The 19414-nt window shown below is 45.4% G+C and overlaps 1 protein-coding gene across 1 annotated transcript in view; it reads left to right on the forward strand.

Moving 5' to 3' along the window:
• The window catches only part of cfap61 (cilia and flagella associated protein 61), a 28708-nt gene extending 9294 nt beyond the window's left edge, over nt 1–19414 (forward strand). The window contains exons 16-27 of the mRNA XM_070987624.1: nt 4546–4673; nt 8092–8184; nt 8759–8927; nt 9159–9336; nt 12213–12505; nt 13504–13831; nt 15219–15301; nt 15565–15776; nt 18040–18127; nt 18305–18828; nt 18869–19113; nt 19332–19414. Of these exons, the coding sequence (XP_070843725.1) occupies nt 4546–4673; nt 8092–8184; nt 8759–8927; nt 9159–9336; nt 12213–12505; nt 13504–13831; nt 15219–15301; nt 15565–15776; nt 18040–18127; nt 18305–18475 (1743 nt within the window). The 3' untranslated portion in view covers nt 18476–18828; nt 18869–19113; nt 19332–19414. The remainder of the gene's footprint in view (nt 1–4545; nt 4674–8091; nt 8185–8758; nt 8928–9158; nt 9337–12212; nt 12506–13503; nt 13832–15218; nt 15302–15564; nt 15777–18039; nt 18128–18304; nt 18829–18868; nt 19114–19331) is intronic.

The raw sequence follows: 19414 nt of genomic DNA on the forward strand, positions 1-19414 counted from the left end.
TATTTGGAAAATCTTTACCCTTAAACCGCTGACGTCTTACATATTCTGATGAGTGATGATTCGCACACTCACTGTCAAGAGCTCATGAGACGCTCGAGAGAAGGTTTCTGTCCTCGTGAATCATATCCAGCCGCAGGTTGTTGTAGGATTATAGAGTCTTGCAGTTGGAGCTGTGTGGGAGCCCTTAACGCTGTCAGTATCCTTCAACCAGAGTGCTTATCAGAGGGACAAAAGTGTCTGAACCCCCCCACCACACACACACACACACACACGCACACACACACACACGCACACACACACACACACACACACACACACACACACACACACACACACGCACACACACACACACACACACACACACACACACACACGCACACGCACGCACCTGTGAGACATCAGAATTCAGAGCGCTGAGTCATGCAGTTTTTTAACACTCTGTGAAGCACTCTCACTCTGCAGCAGCTGCTCAGGTGTGTGGAGGTGAGAGGGCCAGCTTCTCTGTCTTCTTACTCTTCACTCACCTACAGTCGTCATGTTTTGGTCATAAACGAGAGTTTGTTTGTCGCTCGTCTTGATTTCTCAGAACTCCGCACGTCTTCTCCTTTCTTACACTTCTTCACAGCCTGCAGGATTGTGAGGGGGCAGACACGATGGAACCGGTACAGACAGTCACCTCAGTGTCTCGTGATCGTGTGCGACAGATTTCCTTATAATGTATGCTGCTTATCATCTGAAAGTGTGCGATATTATCCCCATTTATTACTATTATTTTTTTATATAGGCAGTTACAGAACAGCTATGAGCACTTTTACCCAGCCAGCCTTCAAGGCACATGTTTTTCCTTCAGCCCTGAATCTCTCAAAGTGTCTTTTGTTGCGTGCTGAGGTATTTCTCTCACTCAGGGCCAGCTGTCTCTTTCCAGTAATTTACGCAAATAGTTGAGAGCAACTTTATTTCATCCTTTTGTGATCAGAACCCAAGAGCGAGGTGAATGAATGAAAGTGATGATCTCAGCTGTGAGTTCATTGAGTTCGGTGTTCTGGTTCTGCGTCCGGCACTTCAAATATTTACCTCACACACAGCCGTCCTCTTCAGGCCCGAGGCGTCACTGTGTACGCTCACATGTTCATTTCACTCCATCAAACCCAGCACACCCCCCCTCACCTCGGGAACACGGCAGTCATGATTTCCAGGCTTCCGTGCAGATAAGAGCTTCGCCTCCGAGCTTCGCCTCTGCCTCCTGATGTCGGCCTCGGGATGATTAATCAAATTTAAAGCGCCGTTCCCTCTGTGTCGGTGCAGGATCATATTACACAGAGTCACAGTGTTTAGGGAAGGTGAGGCGTCTCCAGCGCGATAAGAGCTGCTGCACCTGCTCCACCGCACATGCAGATGAGACGGAGCTTTGTTCATCTGAATACCTCATCTGGTTAATTCCTGCAGTATTCACATGGATGCACGGTGGCATTTGATTTACCTGCACTCAGTAACAAACACTGGGTTTTTACATATATCATGTGATACACATTTCAAATAAATGTCAAAATGCATCATCTGCATGTCACACAGCTTGAGAGTCAGTGCTTAGCTGATAGGGTTTGCAGATATTTGATCTGATGAAAGTTTGATGAAAGTGTTTTAATGGATGAATTCTGGAGAAAATAATAACGTTCTCCTCTAAGTATCTCTGACTGCTCCACAAGCAAATTCAGAACCTTTCATCGTTGCATTTGGGAACAAACTACGTGACTATGTTTGCTGAATTCTTCCAAAACTGACCGGGAATCTTAAAGTGAACTGTTAAACATTTACAGTTTATGTTTAATCTTTAGCTTCAGCTTGTTGCTAGTAGCAGAAAAAGCAGAACTTCTGTGTTGTGTGACTGTTGGATTTCGTGTACCAAAATGCTTCTTAGGACCTGAAGTTAATTTCTCTCTTTTCGTTTTTCTGTATGTCAAAAATCCAATATTATATTGTTCACATTTGAGATTCATCAGCAGGTGCAGTGACAATTTTCCTAGAAGATAAAATTGCCGCTATGGTGATAAGAGCAGTCTTGTAAGTTTGATGCGTATCCACAGTCCACAACATGAAAACAACTTTCAGTACTCACGGATCCGTTCTTAGTGTTCCTTTATTTTCACATTTGTTCCACAATTCCCATTATTAATGCAAATCCAGGACAACAAAAAGCCCAAAGGTATAATTCATGATCAAAAAATTAAAAAAAGTCAAAAAACATTTGCCGTGACGCTCTTCTTCACCTTCACAGAACAAAAGGACTAACCATACCACCTGTGCCCGGCCATATATAATTAGATACTCCACCCATAACCAAATATTACTCAGATAAATCCAAACTAAGAGAAAAATAAATAGTTTTCTTTCCTTAATATTCATAACATAATGCAATTCATAATTTACTTTCTACTTAAATTAAACAAAACTCAAATTCACTGTAAAACTGAGCTAATAAAGACCGTTATAAAATGCCTTCTGCAGCAGGACTTCCACTTCCACAACCCTCCAAAGCAGCTGCAACATCGCTCTAATGAAGCTCATCAGGCTAAAACATGTTTCCAAAGTTCCTCCTGAAACTCTGACTGACGTGCTTTTCTACGTCACTTTCCGTCCTGAAAACAATGAAAAAAAAAGATTAGAAGTAATAAAAACATAAAGTGTTTACTGAAGTAAACACGGCCACTGAAGTATTAGCTGCTTTTGTTTCATTGTAACAATTAAAAATATTTGTAAGGCACATTCAGGCTGCCGTACAGAATAACCATATGCTCCTTTATTTCCCCGCTAATCAAACCCTGAGCCTCGTCTCTAACTGTGTGACAGATGTCAGGCACGCAGGCCCTCGTGGAAATTATTTGAATTTTACACAAAGGTTAATTTCACCCTCGGGTTTCCCCCCTTTTCGCTTGATGCTGTTTTCATCCAACAAGGTGCATTGTGGGGCCAATCTGCCTAATTATAGATGATGAAGCAGCCATTAGCTGCCTCAGATCACAGGGCGAGAAGCAGAGACGCTTGGCGGCGGAGGAATGGGGAAATTAGAACGCGCTGTTCTACTAATTCCTGTGGGACTCTTTTGTAATTATTGTGGAAAAGTGTTCCTTAACTGTCAGGTCACATGTTTGGTCCCTGTGTTTCTGTCTCATTACAGCCTGAGGCTGCACTTTCAGAGCAAACACTTTTATATTAACACACGAATGAGCACACAGCGGGACGGAGGTACAAGCAGAAAATAGGAATAAATACAATTTGAAAAATACCAAAAGAGCGATTCGAATATCAGCACACAGCTTTTCCAGGGTGAAGGGACAATTACTATGTTTATTTCATCTGACAAACTTTAGAGAAAGGCTGCCATGTTTTCTTCAATCAGGCTTCTCTAGTTTAAGGTGCCGCATCGCCCCCCTCACCACAGCGAGGGACGGGGATGTTGATCCAGGTCAGTAAATGATGTGTTTTGCCATCACATCACCTAGAAATTACATTCAAATACTGATGTGCTTTGCTTTGAGGGACACTGATTTGCTCCCTGGTTAATGTTCAGGGTCACTGACAGGGGACACATCTCCCCCCCGAGGCTACTCTCTGCTAAAGCTCTGAATATACCGTCACTGGATGTTGTTGCAGTGGATGTCCAAAAGTAGGAGATTTTGACATTGGGACATATTTAGGAAGTTGTTCTTTAGAGAAATGCAACTGAAGAAGAGTGGCTCAACACCCCCTGAAAGCCTTGTTTTTGCTGACCACCCTTTGTTGAACCTCCCAGCTTGTTGTGACGCACAGGTGCACTCCTGGTCCACATGACATCACAGTTAGGGGTGGTTACAGGTGGAACAGACACAGGGCTTTCCACTAGAGAGGGCAGTGAAGTGCTGCTCTTCAGCCTGGTGCTAAGGCTCTCTTTAAGCTGATTAAATGTTGAACCATGATGTCTCTGGTTCGCTGGCCGGGGACCTTCGTCACGTCATGACTCATCTCGCTCTCCACGTCCTGTCATCACTCTATATCTCTCTAAATGATAAAATGATTCATAACACGCACATATGCAAATGTCAAACTCACTGTAGAACAAATGCTTGACGAAGAAGAAACACTGGAGAGATTTGAAATCTTCCCTCTCGTCTCGAGTCTGTTGTGAAACATCTCAGCCTCGAGGCGTCGACTTCATCTTCTCTAAAGTGCGATGGTCTTTTGCCAACCACCTGTAAAAGGACGCCGTTTGATGTGGCACAAACATGCCAGATGACGAAGGTTTTTGCCTGAGAGCTGGATGTCCTCTGAAGCAAAGTGCTTTAATCAGAGCTCGTTCTACGTCCTGCAATGTTCGAGTGGGAAAAATTGGACAAATAATTTCTTAATGCTTTTAGTGTATTAATAATTAAAGCTCCACACTTTTGATGGATGATTTCATTTCCAGGAAGTGGCACCAGTCATTCTGGGAGTGGAAAATACCCTCCAGATTTTCTTGGCTTTGGTCAAATCAGTGAATGTGACTGACTGGCTTCTCTCTGTCTGTTTCAGGCGCCCTTTGCTCTCAGCCTCATCAGCAGGAAGTTGACCATGGAGCCAAAGATCACCATTAACGCCAGGATCGTGGTGGTGGGGGCGTCAGACACAGGTTTATCTTTCCTTGAGGTTCTTTGTTTCTGGTGAGTTGGTCTGATTTTCTCTGTATATGCTGACCTTTCCTTCATCCTGATGCCTTTGCTTGCTATTCAGGGTGTTTCCCAAAGTCCATTTAAAGTCTCTTCCTTTGTCTGTGTCATATTTGTTTTGCCACTATCCCGCCTTTATGTCCATTCAGTGACTCTGGCAGAACATGATCATGACAGATTATGACTGATTCTTAGCAACTGCAGTAAATACTCAAATTTTTCACAAGCCACGAATCCTCAGACACTTCTGACACTGAAATGGCATTTTTCAGAACAACAGGTTGGATATGTAATGTTGAATGCAGGCAGCTAACAGGAGGACAGTCTCTTTATCGACAGATGAGGAATGACATGATGGATGTAACACACAGCTGAAGCATTCACATGATCGTGTTCATCACAGTTTCTGATGTGTCTGTAAGGAAATACTCCAGCGTCCCCACAAACCCTGAACCCAAAGACAAAGCTTCTCTTTTATTCCTTTATCGCCTTTTATTCCAGGAATCCAATCTGTGGAAATGTCACTTGACTCCGGGTCGGACATCTTACATGTTCGCCTTCGTCCTGCCTTTGTGAGATTAACTGCTACAGCAGATAATAAGAAGCACAGGGCCGCTGATTCAGAAGCAGGCGATAGCTGCCAGGCAACCGGGGTCATTGTTTTGTGCGAGTGAGATCTCACAGCTCTCAGAGATGGCGAGGCTGGCACGGCGGCGATGCCGGGGCCGGCGCACGCAGCTGTCTGAGGCCTGGCATTCAGCAGGGCCAGCGCTGGCCCCCTTTAATTAGCCACTCCACTGTTTCCCCCCGTCAGGGATCTGCTGCAGCGATCTGTGTTTGCTGTCACTAATGAGTTGACTAATGAGGCAGTTAGTGTCCGCTGAACTAATGGCGAGGCGGTGACGCATTGAGAGGGTGAATGATGGGTCAGTTTCGGCCTGCTGGGGCCCCCCTTATCAGCCCTGCCCAAACGTCCATCCCCTTCGCCCCCCCAGCCCAACACAGCTTTCCATGTGCTCATTGAATCCAGCCCAGCAGCACCAGCACCCCCCCCCCCCAACTCCATTACTGGCTGGGACGGGGTCAGACAGATAAAGAGCTCTGCGGCGACGCAGCCCTCTGCTCGCCGCGGTCAGGCTGCAGGGTCACCACGGCCGTCTGTCACCGGCTGATAACAGAGCAAATCCACAGCTTCTGATTCAGTCACATCCAGACACCAATAATGGGCCTTAATGCCTCAGTGCTGCGGCATAAATCCACCTTCTGGCACAGATTAACAAGGAAAGTTTAACCACAGTCATTGTCTGACGGCCGATCATTATTTTTATTTGCATGTTCACTTCAGAATCAGGGATCAAACCGCTGGAGAGACAAAGCAAAGAAGTGACAGCTGAGGATTCTTTAACTGAACTCTGGTTTGATCAATAAATCTGTAGATTTTATGGACACTGAATTACTCATTTTCCTTTTTACACATGCTCATCTAGACTCGTAAAGAAACAACTGGTTGATGACTCCATCAGTGGATTGACAGAAAATTCACTTTTGAGCATTTAATTTCTTTATCAGGCAGCAGTGCCGAAGAATCTGCTGCTTCCAGCTTCTCAAACATGACAGTTTGCTGCTTTTTGATGCTGTTTTACTGATATTCATCAGCGTATATTTAAGATCTTTGGATTCCAGACAAAACAAGCAGTTTGAGATTTTTTAAATTAAGCAATTAATCAGTTAAAAAAATCAACAGGTTTATGGATAATGAAAACCATTGCTGCAGCAGTAATTTTCAATTTTAGGCTAATCCATTAACTTAATGTGCACAAAGCTCTAATACAGCCAGAAACATTCAGTTTACTCAAACATCTGCTGGTGGACAAATGTCTGTCCTCTCCCTCACAGCCTGTGTCCCCATAACAGCCATCCAGCCTATATCCAGTCAGTTTAGCAGCATTTTGGTGTCTGGTGTTGTAGATCTGTGCCAGTGGGCGTTAATTTAGCAGGAAGCCGAGATAAGAGCAGTGCAGGAGGCGATCAGAGGCGCCTGTGTGATAAGGCTGAACACTGCGAGGTACACACTCTGCTATTGACCGGACGAAGGAGCTGGAGCTGCCGTTATCAGCTGCGTAATGTCCTGCAGGCCACCACAAAGGAGCTCATTTGCATCACAAGAGACGCTGTATATTGTGCACAGTAAACACACAAGAGGTAGGAGGGCAGCTCAGGATTCTTCATGCTCAGGAACAACAGATGCGCCTGAAGGCTGGAGAACGTCCACTGATTTAGCACCTGAGATTTTTGACTTCAGCTTGTGCCTCTTGAGGTCGTCCATTGTGGATTTTGAGGTGTGTTTGGGATCATTGTCCTGCTGTAGAAGCCGCTCTCGTTTCATCTTCAGCTTTTTTACAGACGGCGTGATGCTTGATTGCAGAATTTCTTGGTATTTAATCGAATCCATTGTTCCCTCGACCAGTGAAATGTTCCCCGTCACAAAGCGTGATCGATCCAGCCCCGTGCTCAGCAGCTCGAGAGGTGTTCTTTTCATTTTCCTCTCCAAACATGCCTTTGCTCACTGGACTTGTCTCCAAAATGCATCAGGCTGTTCATGTTAACTCCCGTTTCTTCACTGCATTACGAACTGAGGAAGCTGTTGTCTTTCTCCAGTTTCGTTGACATCAGTTAGTTTAATCTTCAGAGGGTTAGGCAGCTGCTTAGAGGAATCACAGTATCAGTAAAAGCTTCCTAACAATGACTGCGATCAAGCCAGAGCTCTATCAAGCTAACAGGTGCAACAAAGCTAACAGGACAGTGAGGGAGATGCTGATCAGACAGCCTCCACACACCCACAGAGAACTGAGAAGAGGCCTCATCAGTCCGGATAAGTAAAATGAAGTGAATGTGTGTAACGCAGGGGTTCAGGGCCTTTTCAACTTTTCAATTATGGGAGCTTTTCTCACCACAAATGTTTGTCCGTTATGCACTTTCCTCAGGATCTGTACTGCTGTGCTCTCTCCACCCAGGCTACTCTGACAAACATCCAATCCTTGATCTTTCTTAACTCCTCATGTAACACGTCTATCTGCGCTCATATTCATATATTTTCAGCACCAATGATAATGATATTTGAGGAATGCAAGGGCCACGCGTCTTTGCAGGCGTATCACTGTGTTCATGCATGCTGCAGACCTTCCTGTTACATAAAGCGATGTTAAGAGTTTTATTTCATGGTCTTTCTTTCCCTCTTGACATGGCTGACATTAGTCAGGCTTTCTAAACGTGTTTGGATGAAGAAGGTAGTTCTTGCAGAGATGCAACTCGTCCTTCCCCGGAAAACATTCCTCTCATGGTTTCCTGTATGCATTCACTGGATTCTGTGTAAAAGCACTCATGCTTTTCAGTGTTGTTTGTTCTCTCGTAGCCCTCACCTGAGGTTCAACAACCTGACCCTCGTCTCTACGCACGGTTTCCCCAGCGACTGCAACCACGAGGATGTCGGATTTCTGTCCACAAGGTCAGGGAATGTAACAGGCGTGAAAATGGAAAATTATGTGTTGGCATCTTAATGATATATCTCTTAACCTGTGTCACTGCTCGTGTAATTAAAGTGAAGGCATTATTCACTCCTACATTATTTTCTTTAAGGAGTTTCCCAGTCAATGATTTAAATTCATAAGCAGCTCATATGTGAGGTTACACACAGGCACAGCTGTATTTAGCTAAACGCTAACATCAGCATGCTGACATGCTCTCAATGGCAATGCTTAGTTTAGCGTGTTAGCATGCTAACATTTGTTAATTAGCTCTAAAAAGTCACAAACGGAAACACTGGACAGAGTGAATGTTCGTCCTGATGGAAAGTCATACAGAGGGAGACATGAGTCCAGGTGTGAACCTCACAGCGGCAGCAGGATTCATCGTCAGGGACCCCTGAATGTCTGAAAGTTTCTGTGCCGGTCCCTGCTGAGATATTCTCAATGGTGCACTAAATACTTTGCTCATCTGGTGGCGCTAGAGAAAATTTAATTGAAATTGAAAATTAGCTTCGTGAGAAATCTTCCCAGCAGAGTCTTCTTCACTTCCTGCAGTCATGCGTACAGCAGCAGAGACTTGGCCCAGCTTCCTCTGCACTCATGCGTCAACTTGGTGACTGGGAAGATGGTGGGCATCAACAGGAAGTCCCAGTACGTCCTGGTGTCGGGTGGCAGCAGGGTCTCCTACGATCACCTGGTCCTCTGTACCGGCCTGCAGTACCAGGTGAGACAATGAGACAATCGCAGAGCTGGAGTCCCATGACTCCTTCAGAGAGCTCAGGTGTGATTTCTGTCGTCTGAAAGCGTTCTGACGTTCTGGTTTCACAGCCTCCATCAGCTGCTGTTAGTCATCAGAATCTGTTGATGTTGAGAAGTCATCAAATTGTGTCGCTGACTCACTTTGGGAGAGAAGCCTACATTATAAATCAAACCCGTGTGTCATGTGATGCTGAAGGTTCCCTGTCCTACCGGCGTGGACCTGAGCCAACCGGTCACAACCAGCCAGCTGCAGGCTCGGCCCGCTCAGCGCAGATACACCGGGCCCGTCCCATCCAACCTCTTCACCCTCAACGACTGCTACGACTGCATGGCTGCTCGCCGCTGGCTGCGTGCCAACTTTGTGGAGCTGGAGGGTAATTGAACACACACACACACACACACACACACACACACACACACACACACACACACACACACACACACACACACACACACGCTCGCTCACAGAGCCTAAAATTAATCTGTAGTAGTATGTCATTATTCAGCCAGTCAGCGCTGAAGTGCCCCGGTATAATTAGCAGCTAATTAGCTGCAGAGAAATCTTTCATCTCTGTGAATCAGGTCGGCCTCTTCCATCCATTTTGCATTATCATATCACTTTCTGAGAGCGGGGCTTTTCAGAGCAGGAAAAAATACACAGTGTCATTTCGCAAAATTAATCTGCTCTCTGAAGGAATTGTGCAGTGATCTAGAGTGAGGCTTTTATACTCACTAATTAGTTGATCCCAGTCATAAAGGAAAAGCAGTAATGAATGCAAATTGACTCGAGCAGATACCATGTTTATTTCCATATTTTAATAAACAGCAAATGGAAACAGAGCAAATGTAAATCTAGCACTAGGCTAAAGCAGAGTGCAGTCACTTCAGTCTATGAAGGATGTTTCCCTTATTGACAGCAAACCCATAAAAATATCGAATTTAACAATGTGCTAACTCTCAGGACTTTCTGACTTCTTGTCTGTGGATTTTTGCTCTAAGCCCATTGGTTCCTACTGGACACTTAAATCTTTAAAAACAAATCTCAGATATATAGTTTCATTTTTTTGTTAATGTTACTCAAACAGGAAGAAATGGTGCATTTGTTTGGGACTATTTTCAGTGGCGGATTAATCCACATTTGGTGCTCTGATGAGTATTTGGGTAAGCAGGACAGTGTGTGTGGGATTCAGACAAAATAAGCTAGTGGAGCTCTATGGCTGAAAGGAGAAGATATACCGGACTCTGACACACACACAGTGAATGTTAGCAGACACATTTAGTGCTGGTTTGGTCTTTACACTCATACAGCACATCTTCAGACTGATACTTGAGATGAGATAATACATGGTTCTGATAATAACAGTGACGGGAAATGGAAATAAAGATACAGTAAATACCGTTAAACCGATAAAACAAATGAGCGAAGCAGCTTCTCAGATCTGATGCACAGGAAGGCAATCAGCGTCTCATGAATTTGGTCGAGGCAGCTCCTTCGTGGAGGTCCAAGGCCTTTATTACAGAGGCTACATGGGTAAAAACAAGTTCCCATTGATTGCATAGCACTCTCTGTCAGGACCCTGAGGCTGTTAAACTTTTGTACCTTCACAAAGTGTTGAGCCTTGGCTTTTCGGGGAATTCATTCCCTTTTTTTCTGCAGACATAAAAACACATTTCCTTGCGCGGCTCTAGTAGTCATAGCAGAAGCAGTAAACAGGTGAAGTGAGCAGTGCAGTATAGATTTATCGACGAGAGGCTTTGTGTCCTGGTGGCCTTCAGCAGCAGCAGCAGCAGCAGCGCTCCTTCAGCACCACGGACAGAGACGCTCAGCAGCAGCCTGTTAAAGCTACGCTCATCACCCACATCAGCTGCTGCTCCGTCACTCCAGCTGCTCCGGCCGTTGACTGAAGTAAACCTGGATTACAACATTGTCAAAATACTTCATTTACGAAGTAAATGTGCAGAAATATCACATCAGCGTAGAGAGGAAACGCACCCTTTGCCTCATTAGGAAGCATGAACATGAACATCCAGCTCATGCCAGTAATGACATGCACAGCCTACAGCGACATGCAGACAAGCAAACGTTTTGAGATTGATCAGGCTTTATTTGACTGATGCTGTGGGGACCAGCTTGGGTCATCTCTGCTTCTTTTAGTTAATCTTTCACATGTGCAGAGGAAACACTTTACTTACAGCTAATTCAAGCACAACACTGAGTTTATTAGTGTATTAGTGTTGACTTGACGATCCCAGGTTTTATCAGAGCGCTCAAATTCAGACTTCCCTGCTTCTTTCTGTTGTGTGTTTACGCAGAATTAAATTGTTGTATAACGGACGTTTTATGAACCCCAGCACTAACAAAAACATAAAAATGCTCAAGTACAAATTCATGCATACATTAGCTGTCAGTTTTTGTTGTCTTTGTATCGCAGAGCATTGGCATGACGACCCTGCTGCTGCAGGCATTGTGCTGAAGATGTGATTTAATCAGTGAGGGACGAGGAGCGCATACTGGCATTATATAGCATCTCGTTCTGCAAATTGTCAAGAGGTTTCTCAGAAGAGGCCGCAGGAAAAATCCATTCAGATGTTCAGATTTGTATTGTTTGATTTCGTGCTCCTCTCCACGCTCTCCCACGGGCTTCTTGTAAAACATGCTCATGTCCTCTTCCAAGGCTGTTTGGAAAACCTGAGCACAGACTGCTGCTGCTGGTGGAAAATCTTGGACTGACAAAGGGAAATCATTTGTATCATGCCTGCATGTGAAAATGAACAGCTCCTCAGCAAACTAATGTCTTTTTTTTAGAAATGAATGCTTCATGGTCAGCGTTCAGTTCCGATAAATTGCGTAGCTTCTTTTGTGTTTGAATGTTAGAGTTTGGGAGACAAACATGTGCTGTGCCTGCAGATGTATTATTCCTGCAGTGGGCTGTTTGCGTCTGTGTCTTTTAAGAAAGTACCATTTAAAACATTTGATGTATAACTTTACCTGGATTTCCACTGTTGGTGGAATTTGGATACTGTACAGAACTTTTTAGTGAAAGCAGAGCTGAATGATTTGGGGAAATAACAGCGGAGGAGTGAAGAGCAGAGGTCGGATAGTTGTTGACTTATAATTATGTCCCCCCTGACCTTTCCTCTAGCGAGGTTGACTGTGTAACTCTTTGCTATAAATTGCCAGTTTGTTGGCTGAATTTTGGGAAGATAATGAAAACACTGTCCTTCTTGTTTCTCCCTCGTTCCTGTCCAGATAACGCTGTCGTCTACGGAAACAGCATCGACGTCTTCACCACCATTGAGACTTTGCTCAGCCTCGGCGTCCAGGGCTATCGGATCCATCTTGTCCTCCCGCCTCCCGAGCCCGGCGCCCCCTGCTTCAGCGACCCTGTTGTGGAGAAGGCTGTGATGACGGCCACGGAGAAGGCCGAGGTCCAGGTTCACCGCGACTGCCTGCTGGCCCACATGAACAACGGAGAACACCCGGATCCTCTCACATGTGTGTCGTTCACCACCGACGCAGAGCCCCTCCATCTGCACTGCGGAGTAAGTTAAAGTTTGTGGTGACTTTCAAAATCCGCTGGATGATTTCACTGCTTATCCAGCCAGCTATTAGTTTTTACAAAAGAAAATGTCCTCCAAACAATGGCGGCTTACTGGCCAGCGTGTCTGGTCGAGCTGAAAAGCTCACAAACGACAGGCTGAATTCACCAGCTTGTGGCTGTTGGTTGGATGTTAATTTCCCTCCTGGAAGCAGACTGTGTTTGTCAAACGCAAAATGATTTTGGTGCGTTTCCCATTTTCATTGTTTCAGGCAGCAAGACAGGATTCTACTGTCTTTTTTTTCTTCTCATTTTAGTCTAAGTACCCGTCGATGAGGCCTTGTTATATTCTGAATTTAAGTACATATGTTCCATCAAACCATGCAGGTTCCAGAACATTCAAAATCTGGCTCAGCAGATGTTTTTGCAGGAAGGAGATGTGCTCAGCTCATTTGTCAGGCTTTAAGAATGCACACAATGTGTTTTGGTGAGAAACGCTGCTTTTCGGGGAACAGGGTATTTCTCCCTGTGGCCACTGGTTCAAATTAGTGGTGGCGCCATATCCAGTTTTCTTAATACATCCATGGCTGGACTGTTTCTTGGCCTGGGACAGTGCTTCCTGCAGTCTTGTCGTCACGGTAAGGCTCGCAGACGACCAGCAGAGACTCTAGGAAATCTCTTGAGAGACTGTCCAGCACATAACCCGAAAAAACTATTTATCGTTCTTACACTTGTGTCTATTGTACAGATTAAACAAATATTTTCCATGTTATTTTGTGAGTTTTACAGGTTCTGGTTGGCAGATTTTGTTATCTTTGAAGAGACCCATGCTAGCTTTTTCTCAGGCTTTATGCTAAGCTACACTGCCTTCTGGTTGTAGCTTCCTATTCACACACAGAAATGAGAGCGCTGTCACTTTTCTCATCTAACTCTCAACAAGAACATGAATGAAGGCTGTTAACAAAGAGACACGCTGTCTGTACCTCTGCCTTCTCCTTTCAGGTGTTCATTAACCTCTCCAACAAACGGGTCGACTACGACGCCTTCAAGAGCATCATCGGCTGCTTCCTGGTCTTTGATAGCAGACTAGTCATAAACGCCACGTTCCACACCAGCGATGCAGCCATTTGTGGCGCCGGGCCGCTCACCAAATTCTCCCGCTGCTACCATGCAGACGAGTGGACGCACGGCAGCTTCAACTCCAAGGAAGTGGGCCAGGACCTGGCGGCCACGTTGCTGCCCCTCTTTGACCCAACGCAGGAGCCTGCGGACGACCCGACGCCTGAAATGGATCGCCTCGTTCCGCTGTACAAACAGGCCAAGATTCAAGGTCTGATCTCAAGCCTGGAAAAAGTATTTAAGTATTTTGCAGTCCTGTTAATGGACGTTTGCAAAACCAACCAGTTAGTCTTCATCCATGAAGTCTTTCCTCTTGTAAAACCAAAAAATGCACTTAAATCTCACCTTTGTGAGTGTGCCACACTGAAATGGGCCCGTTACTGCCTCCTGTGGCCAGAGGGTGGGAAAACACTTGCTGGTGCTTAACGGTTGGTAAGAACTGTATTTGCCACTAGGGGCAACAGTGAGCCCACTCAAAACAAACGTGAACATGTGACACGTGGTTTCACAAAAGAAAAGGCTTTGAGAACGAAGACTAACTGTTATTAAACATCCAGTTAATCGTTCCACCTCTGTAAAACAGAGCAGCCGCCTCGATGAGCTGTGGGACCTTCAGGAAATCTCCTAACACACTTTAATCTTACGTGTTGATTGAAGCAGCAGAATGAATGAGAGTGAATGGAACTTTTCGAGCCCTGGACGCTCAGATAAGCTCCCACTTCACGGCTCTATTTTCAGCAGCCATGTTGATAATCATTTTGAAATCTTTCTGAGGTTTATCACGAACACAAAATTCCTTCACGCTCATCGGTAGAAGTCAGGAAAATGTCCTCAGTGTCTGCCAGCTTACCTCGATCCTCTCCTCTGTCTTACTTCCTGTCTGTCCCTGTTTTTGTCTGCTTTTATCTGAGAGAATTTACACTGCCAATATTTTTTCATTATGTTTCTGTAGAACATTTTCCAATCTTTCACCCACCCACCCACCGCCCATGTTATTGTGGCAGACACTCAAACCATCGCAGGGCGTAACAATGCCGCATTGTGCTGCTGCGCATTCACGGAGTAACCAAGGCCACTCCACGGGTTACAGAAACACAACAGCCACTCTGCTTCGCCCTTCTCTGGGAGATGAAACACACATGAACTTTTCAATGCTCAGGGTGAGCAGAGACGCCATATCGCCGCCTGCTATCTGAGTTCATTGCCTCGGCTCCCTCTCCCTCTGCGGGTGGATACCGATGGGGAAATGCACGTTATGATCTGCTCTTGTCCTGGCTCAGGTGCCAGTTCTTGCTTCCGGACTGAAACTAATCTTATGAAAGTTTTGTTTGCACCTTCTCTCAGCATTGACAGCATGACAGCACAGCACAGCACATTCCAAAGATATTCCACTTATTTACAATTATACAAAACTTAGAGAAGCAGCAAATCCTCACATTTCAGAAGCTGGAACCAGAGAATCTTTGCCTGTTTTCAAAAACGATTCATTGTTGTTGATCATTTTTCAGTTTTCTCCTGACATATTTGTTTATTCTATCACAGCGTGAGTGATACGAACCACCGCACCTTAACCTTCATCATGTGTTTCATCTCCTCAGGTGGGAAGCTGCCTGGAGGATACAACTACCTGCACGTCACCAAACCATCCGCTGCCAACCTGACAGCTCCTCCTGTTAAACATGTGAGGTCCAACATTAATGCACATACACCATCCTGCTGCCCCAAATACTCACTAGAGCGCCAAATGTGGATTAATCCGCCCCTGAAAATAATCCCAACAAACACACTACTTTGTCCTGTTTGAGTAACGTTTGACAAACACTGCAGTGACCTTTTGTCTTTGGAAACTACCATTTATTTTTAAAAGATGGGTCTTTAGTGAGAACTAAAGGGCTTGAGGTGGAGATCCAGAAGGGAAGTCAGAAGTTAATGGATTGATTTTAGTTACAGGACGGCGTCATCGTGACAGGTCGGGTGGAGACGGGGAACTACTTCTGTTTGCAGCTCGACTGCTACGACCTGGTGGAGACGCTCACCTGCTTCTCCCTGAAGCCCCTCCCCGTCTCCAATTACCTGAGTGTGTACGGGAAACACCAGCAGCTGCTGGGCCAGCTGTCCACCCGCTACCAACAGGGCCTGATCCAGGACCTGCACAGGTGGGACACAGAGGGACACTTACTATTCAAATGTCATTTTGAGGGAAGAAAATCTACATGAATATTTCAGTATTTCAAGTCAAAGTCCACCCAGTAAAACAAATGTTGGGTCTTTATTCGTAGTTTCTGTCACTCTGGATTCACTCGAGTCATTTCCAAAGACCTGGTTTCACAAAGAGCTTTTAGACTGAAGTCAGTCTTAGTTTTGCTTTTAGATTATTCTAATAACAAGTTAGACAGCGTCACCAAAATAAAGACTAGCAAGTTATGAACCTGGTGTGCTAACCCAGAGATAAGAGCACAGAACAAACAGCAGCACATGACATAAAGAGGAAAACAGGTCTCCTGAGGCAGAAATGCTCAGCCCTGGCTCCTTTTCCTCATGATAGGATATAAAAATCAGCATATGGACAAGTTAACAACGTTAAAACTCGATTTTCATGGGAGGGAGCTTTTAATTGTCATGCCTGTGCTTTTATTTCTTCGTCATATGTTGTTGAAACTTAATTCCTCATTCGACAAAATACCTCATGACATGACAGAGTAAGAAGAGACATTTCCCTTGATATCATCTCATACTGAAGTTTTAATGAGCTTCAGCAGCTCAGGAGGTAAACAAACAGCAAAACAGGCGACTGACAGGACAGCAGAGCTCTAGAAATGATCAGCTTGGTGACTTAACATAAAGTCTGCGTTTAGTTTGTTGTCAACAACACAGTGTAACAGACGCCATGTGGTCACGTTTTCACAAACAGCTGTTTTCATAACCAAGCTATCAAAACAAGTCACTCTCCCCGTTTCCAGAAAGAACTGCCCGCCATTCGTCTGCTGACTGATGACCTCACACATCAAAATGACACCTAAGTGGTCTGAACAGGCCACAGAGATTTAGGCCTTCAGTGTCTTTTGTCCTCAGGCTGTCGGTGTGTTTGCTGGTGTGACTTTGCAGTGTGTGTGTGTGTGTGTGTGTGTGTGTGTGTGTGTGTGTGTGTGTGTGTGTGTGTGTTTGTCAAACAGCGGGTGACCTGCTTCTGAGGTTTCAACACAAATGACCCCCAGATATGGACGTCTATTGTCCCCCGCCTCCTAATCTGTTTATGCAGCTCCCCAATCTGTCTTTGTGGCCGTCCCAGGCCGAGACAAAGCCGCAGCCTCCGCGCTGCAGAGGCCGGTCCCTCGTCACGCCGCTCACTCAGCTGACTCGTAAAGTCATTGTGGAGGCTGGCGGAGCATCGTGAGCCGTTAAAATAATTGATTGACCGCGTGGCGGCCGGAGGTTATTCAGTCAACACGGTTAGTGTAGCTTCTGGTGTGTCCAAGGGTTCGCTGATGCTGAGCTTCGTTTAGAGGGTCAGTTCACTCAAGGACGAAGACAGACAGACTCTCACTTCCCTCTTGTGTCTAGCTATGCAGATAGCCAGCGGTGGAAGATGTTTTACTTAAGTACAAGTACAAATACTGCAATACAGAAATACAGTGTTACCAGAAAAAGTCCTGTATTCATAATCCTATTTGATTAAACATGAAGTATCAAAAGTCAAATGGGCCTCGACTGACAAACTGTGTTACATATCACACACAGATTAATCACAGGTTAATACTGATGCATCAGTGTTACTGAAGCATTTTACTGCTGGAGCTGCTTGAGGTGAAGCCCGTTTGGACTACTTTATGTACAGTTAGTTCACTCCACTTGTTTCCCAACCTAGGGGTCGATCCCCTCCGAGGGGTCACCAGATAAATCTGAGGGGTCTTGTGTTCACCGGCCAGCCTCTAACTGTGTCTGTCTGCTGTCTGCTGCTGAGTGCACGCTCGCTCTTTTACTGCTTTTTAACCATAAAGCTCCATAAAGCCGAGAGGAGCTGCAGACTCAGGTGAGAATTCTGCTTTCACCTCTCCAGGCCTCTACAAACCCTTCAAATGAACAATCTGAGAAGCAAAAATCAGTCTTCACTTCTCAGTCCACAGCTGTGACGCTGAACAGGTCGGGAACTGCTGCTCTTACGTGTGTTTTTTCCATGAGATGGAAGCTCGACGGGGCGAAATGTGAACCGCTGACACCAGTAACCGTCTGTGGAGAAGCTTCTTCTACAGGCGGCGGTGATGCACCGCAGACCTGAAGGCTGTTACCTGCAGGGACTGCTGGGATGTAAGCTGTGTGAGATGGAGGGAATAAAAAAGTGTGTGTGTGTGTGTGTGTGTGTGTGTGTGTGTGTGTGTGTGTGTGTGTGTGTGTGTGTGTGTGTGTGTGTGTGTCCTGCAGTTTCCTCAGACAGAGCTGGTGTTTGGCTGTTTATCACGACAGATTCTCCGACTTCGAGCAGGAGCTTCGGCAGATCACCTCGACCACAGTTTGTGCTTTTATTTTCATCCCAGAAATCAACATCCGTCCGACCTTTGTGTTTTTCTTTCCTAACTTTATTTAACACGAGACTGTGGAACAAAAACACGATGTCACTGTACAGTCACTGTAATATCAAAGCAATGCTTCATCACATGTGTGTAACCTCACCTGTGTGTCCCTGCAGGACCACAGGTGGAGGCAGCAGGCGACGGAGGACGCAGACGACTCAGACGTCCTCCCTCAGGACAGACTTAAAGACGCCGAGAGTCGAGCGGCGCTGAGGAGCAGCGCTGCGAAATATCTGACCTACAACCGAAACCTGCTGCCCATGTTCGCCTGCCCGGGACAGCTGTGACATCATGAGTGACATCACCAAGTTAAGACGGCCTTTTAACCCTGCTCAGTGTGTTTACATGGCAGATTATGAAGTCACACACACTGGTTTTAAATCGCACTGTCGTTCAAATGTGTGTAGAGTTTAAGTTCCTCACCGAAACGCTGTGAGGCTGACAAGCGCTGAATATATTTCGTTCCTCATAAAACATTTGAAAAGACGCTTTGCTGAATGTTTTCCATCGTTTATTCCGTGTTTACTCGCTAACCGTCTTCTTCTTCTTTGCCTTTGTTGGCGCATTGCTCCTCTTCTTGGCTTGTTACCACCAACTGTTGATCAGCCATGAAACCACTGGCGGGAATCTCTTGTACACAGTTCAACCAAAAACACTCACAGCGCACCAAGAGGTCAAAGGTTTTACACATCAGTGTGTGTCCAGGTGGCTGATAAATGTCCTCAAGTGATGTCACTCGAGTCAGCGTCGGGTTAAGACTACAAGTCTGAAACTGAATCAAATCTGTTGGAGTTAGAAAGACGTAGCGGACCAGACCTCTGCAGCTGCTCCTCATCTCTGCTAACGGCTACGTTAGCTGCTGCTAGCATCACGAGCCCCAATCTCCTGACTGAACTGTCGCTGGTCGAGTTGGATTGTGGGTAATGTAGGCAGCAGGTCTTTTAAATTACATTTTTTTTAAATATAAGAATGAACTCTTACACTTAACTACTGCTACTTCTAATACTATTATTACTTCTAATGCTACTGAAAGTACTGATAGATTACTGCTAGTCGATCCAGGAGAACCTCTGCTGCTTCTTCACCTTCTGCAGAGTCAAACTCGTACGACTAGCACACCACTGCTACCACTTGTCTACAAAGGCAAGACTTAATTTGACCAAATTAGCATCAAATTTAAGGGACTTTTCAATAACTGACAATATGTTAATGTGAGAAACGAGTTC

Source organism: Chaetodon trifascialis, chromosome 19 (genome assembly GCF_039877785.1).
Source record: "Chaetodon trifascialis isolate fChaTrf1 chromosome 19, fChaTrf1.hap1, whole genome shotgun sequence".
Lineage (NCBI taxonomy): Eukaryota > Metazoa > Chordata > Actinopteri > Chaetodontiformes > Chaetodontidae > Chaetodon > Chaetodon trifascialis.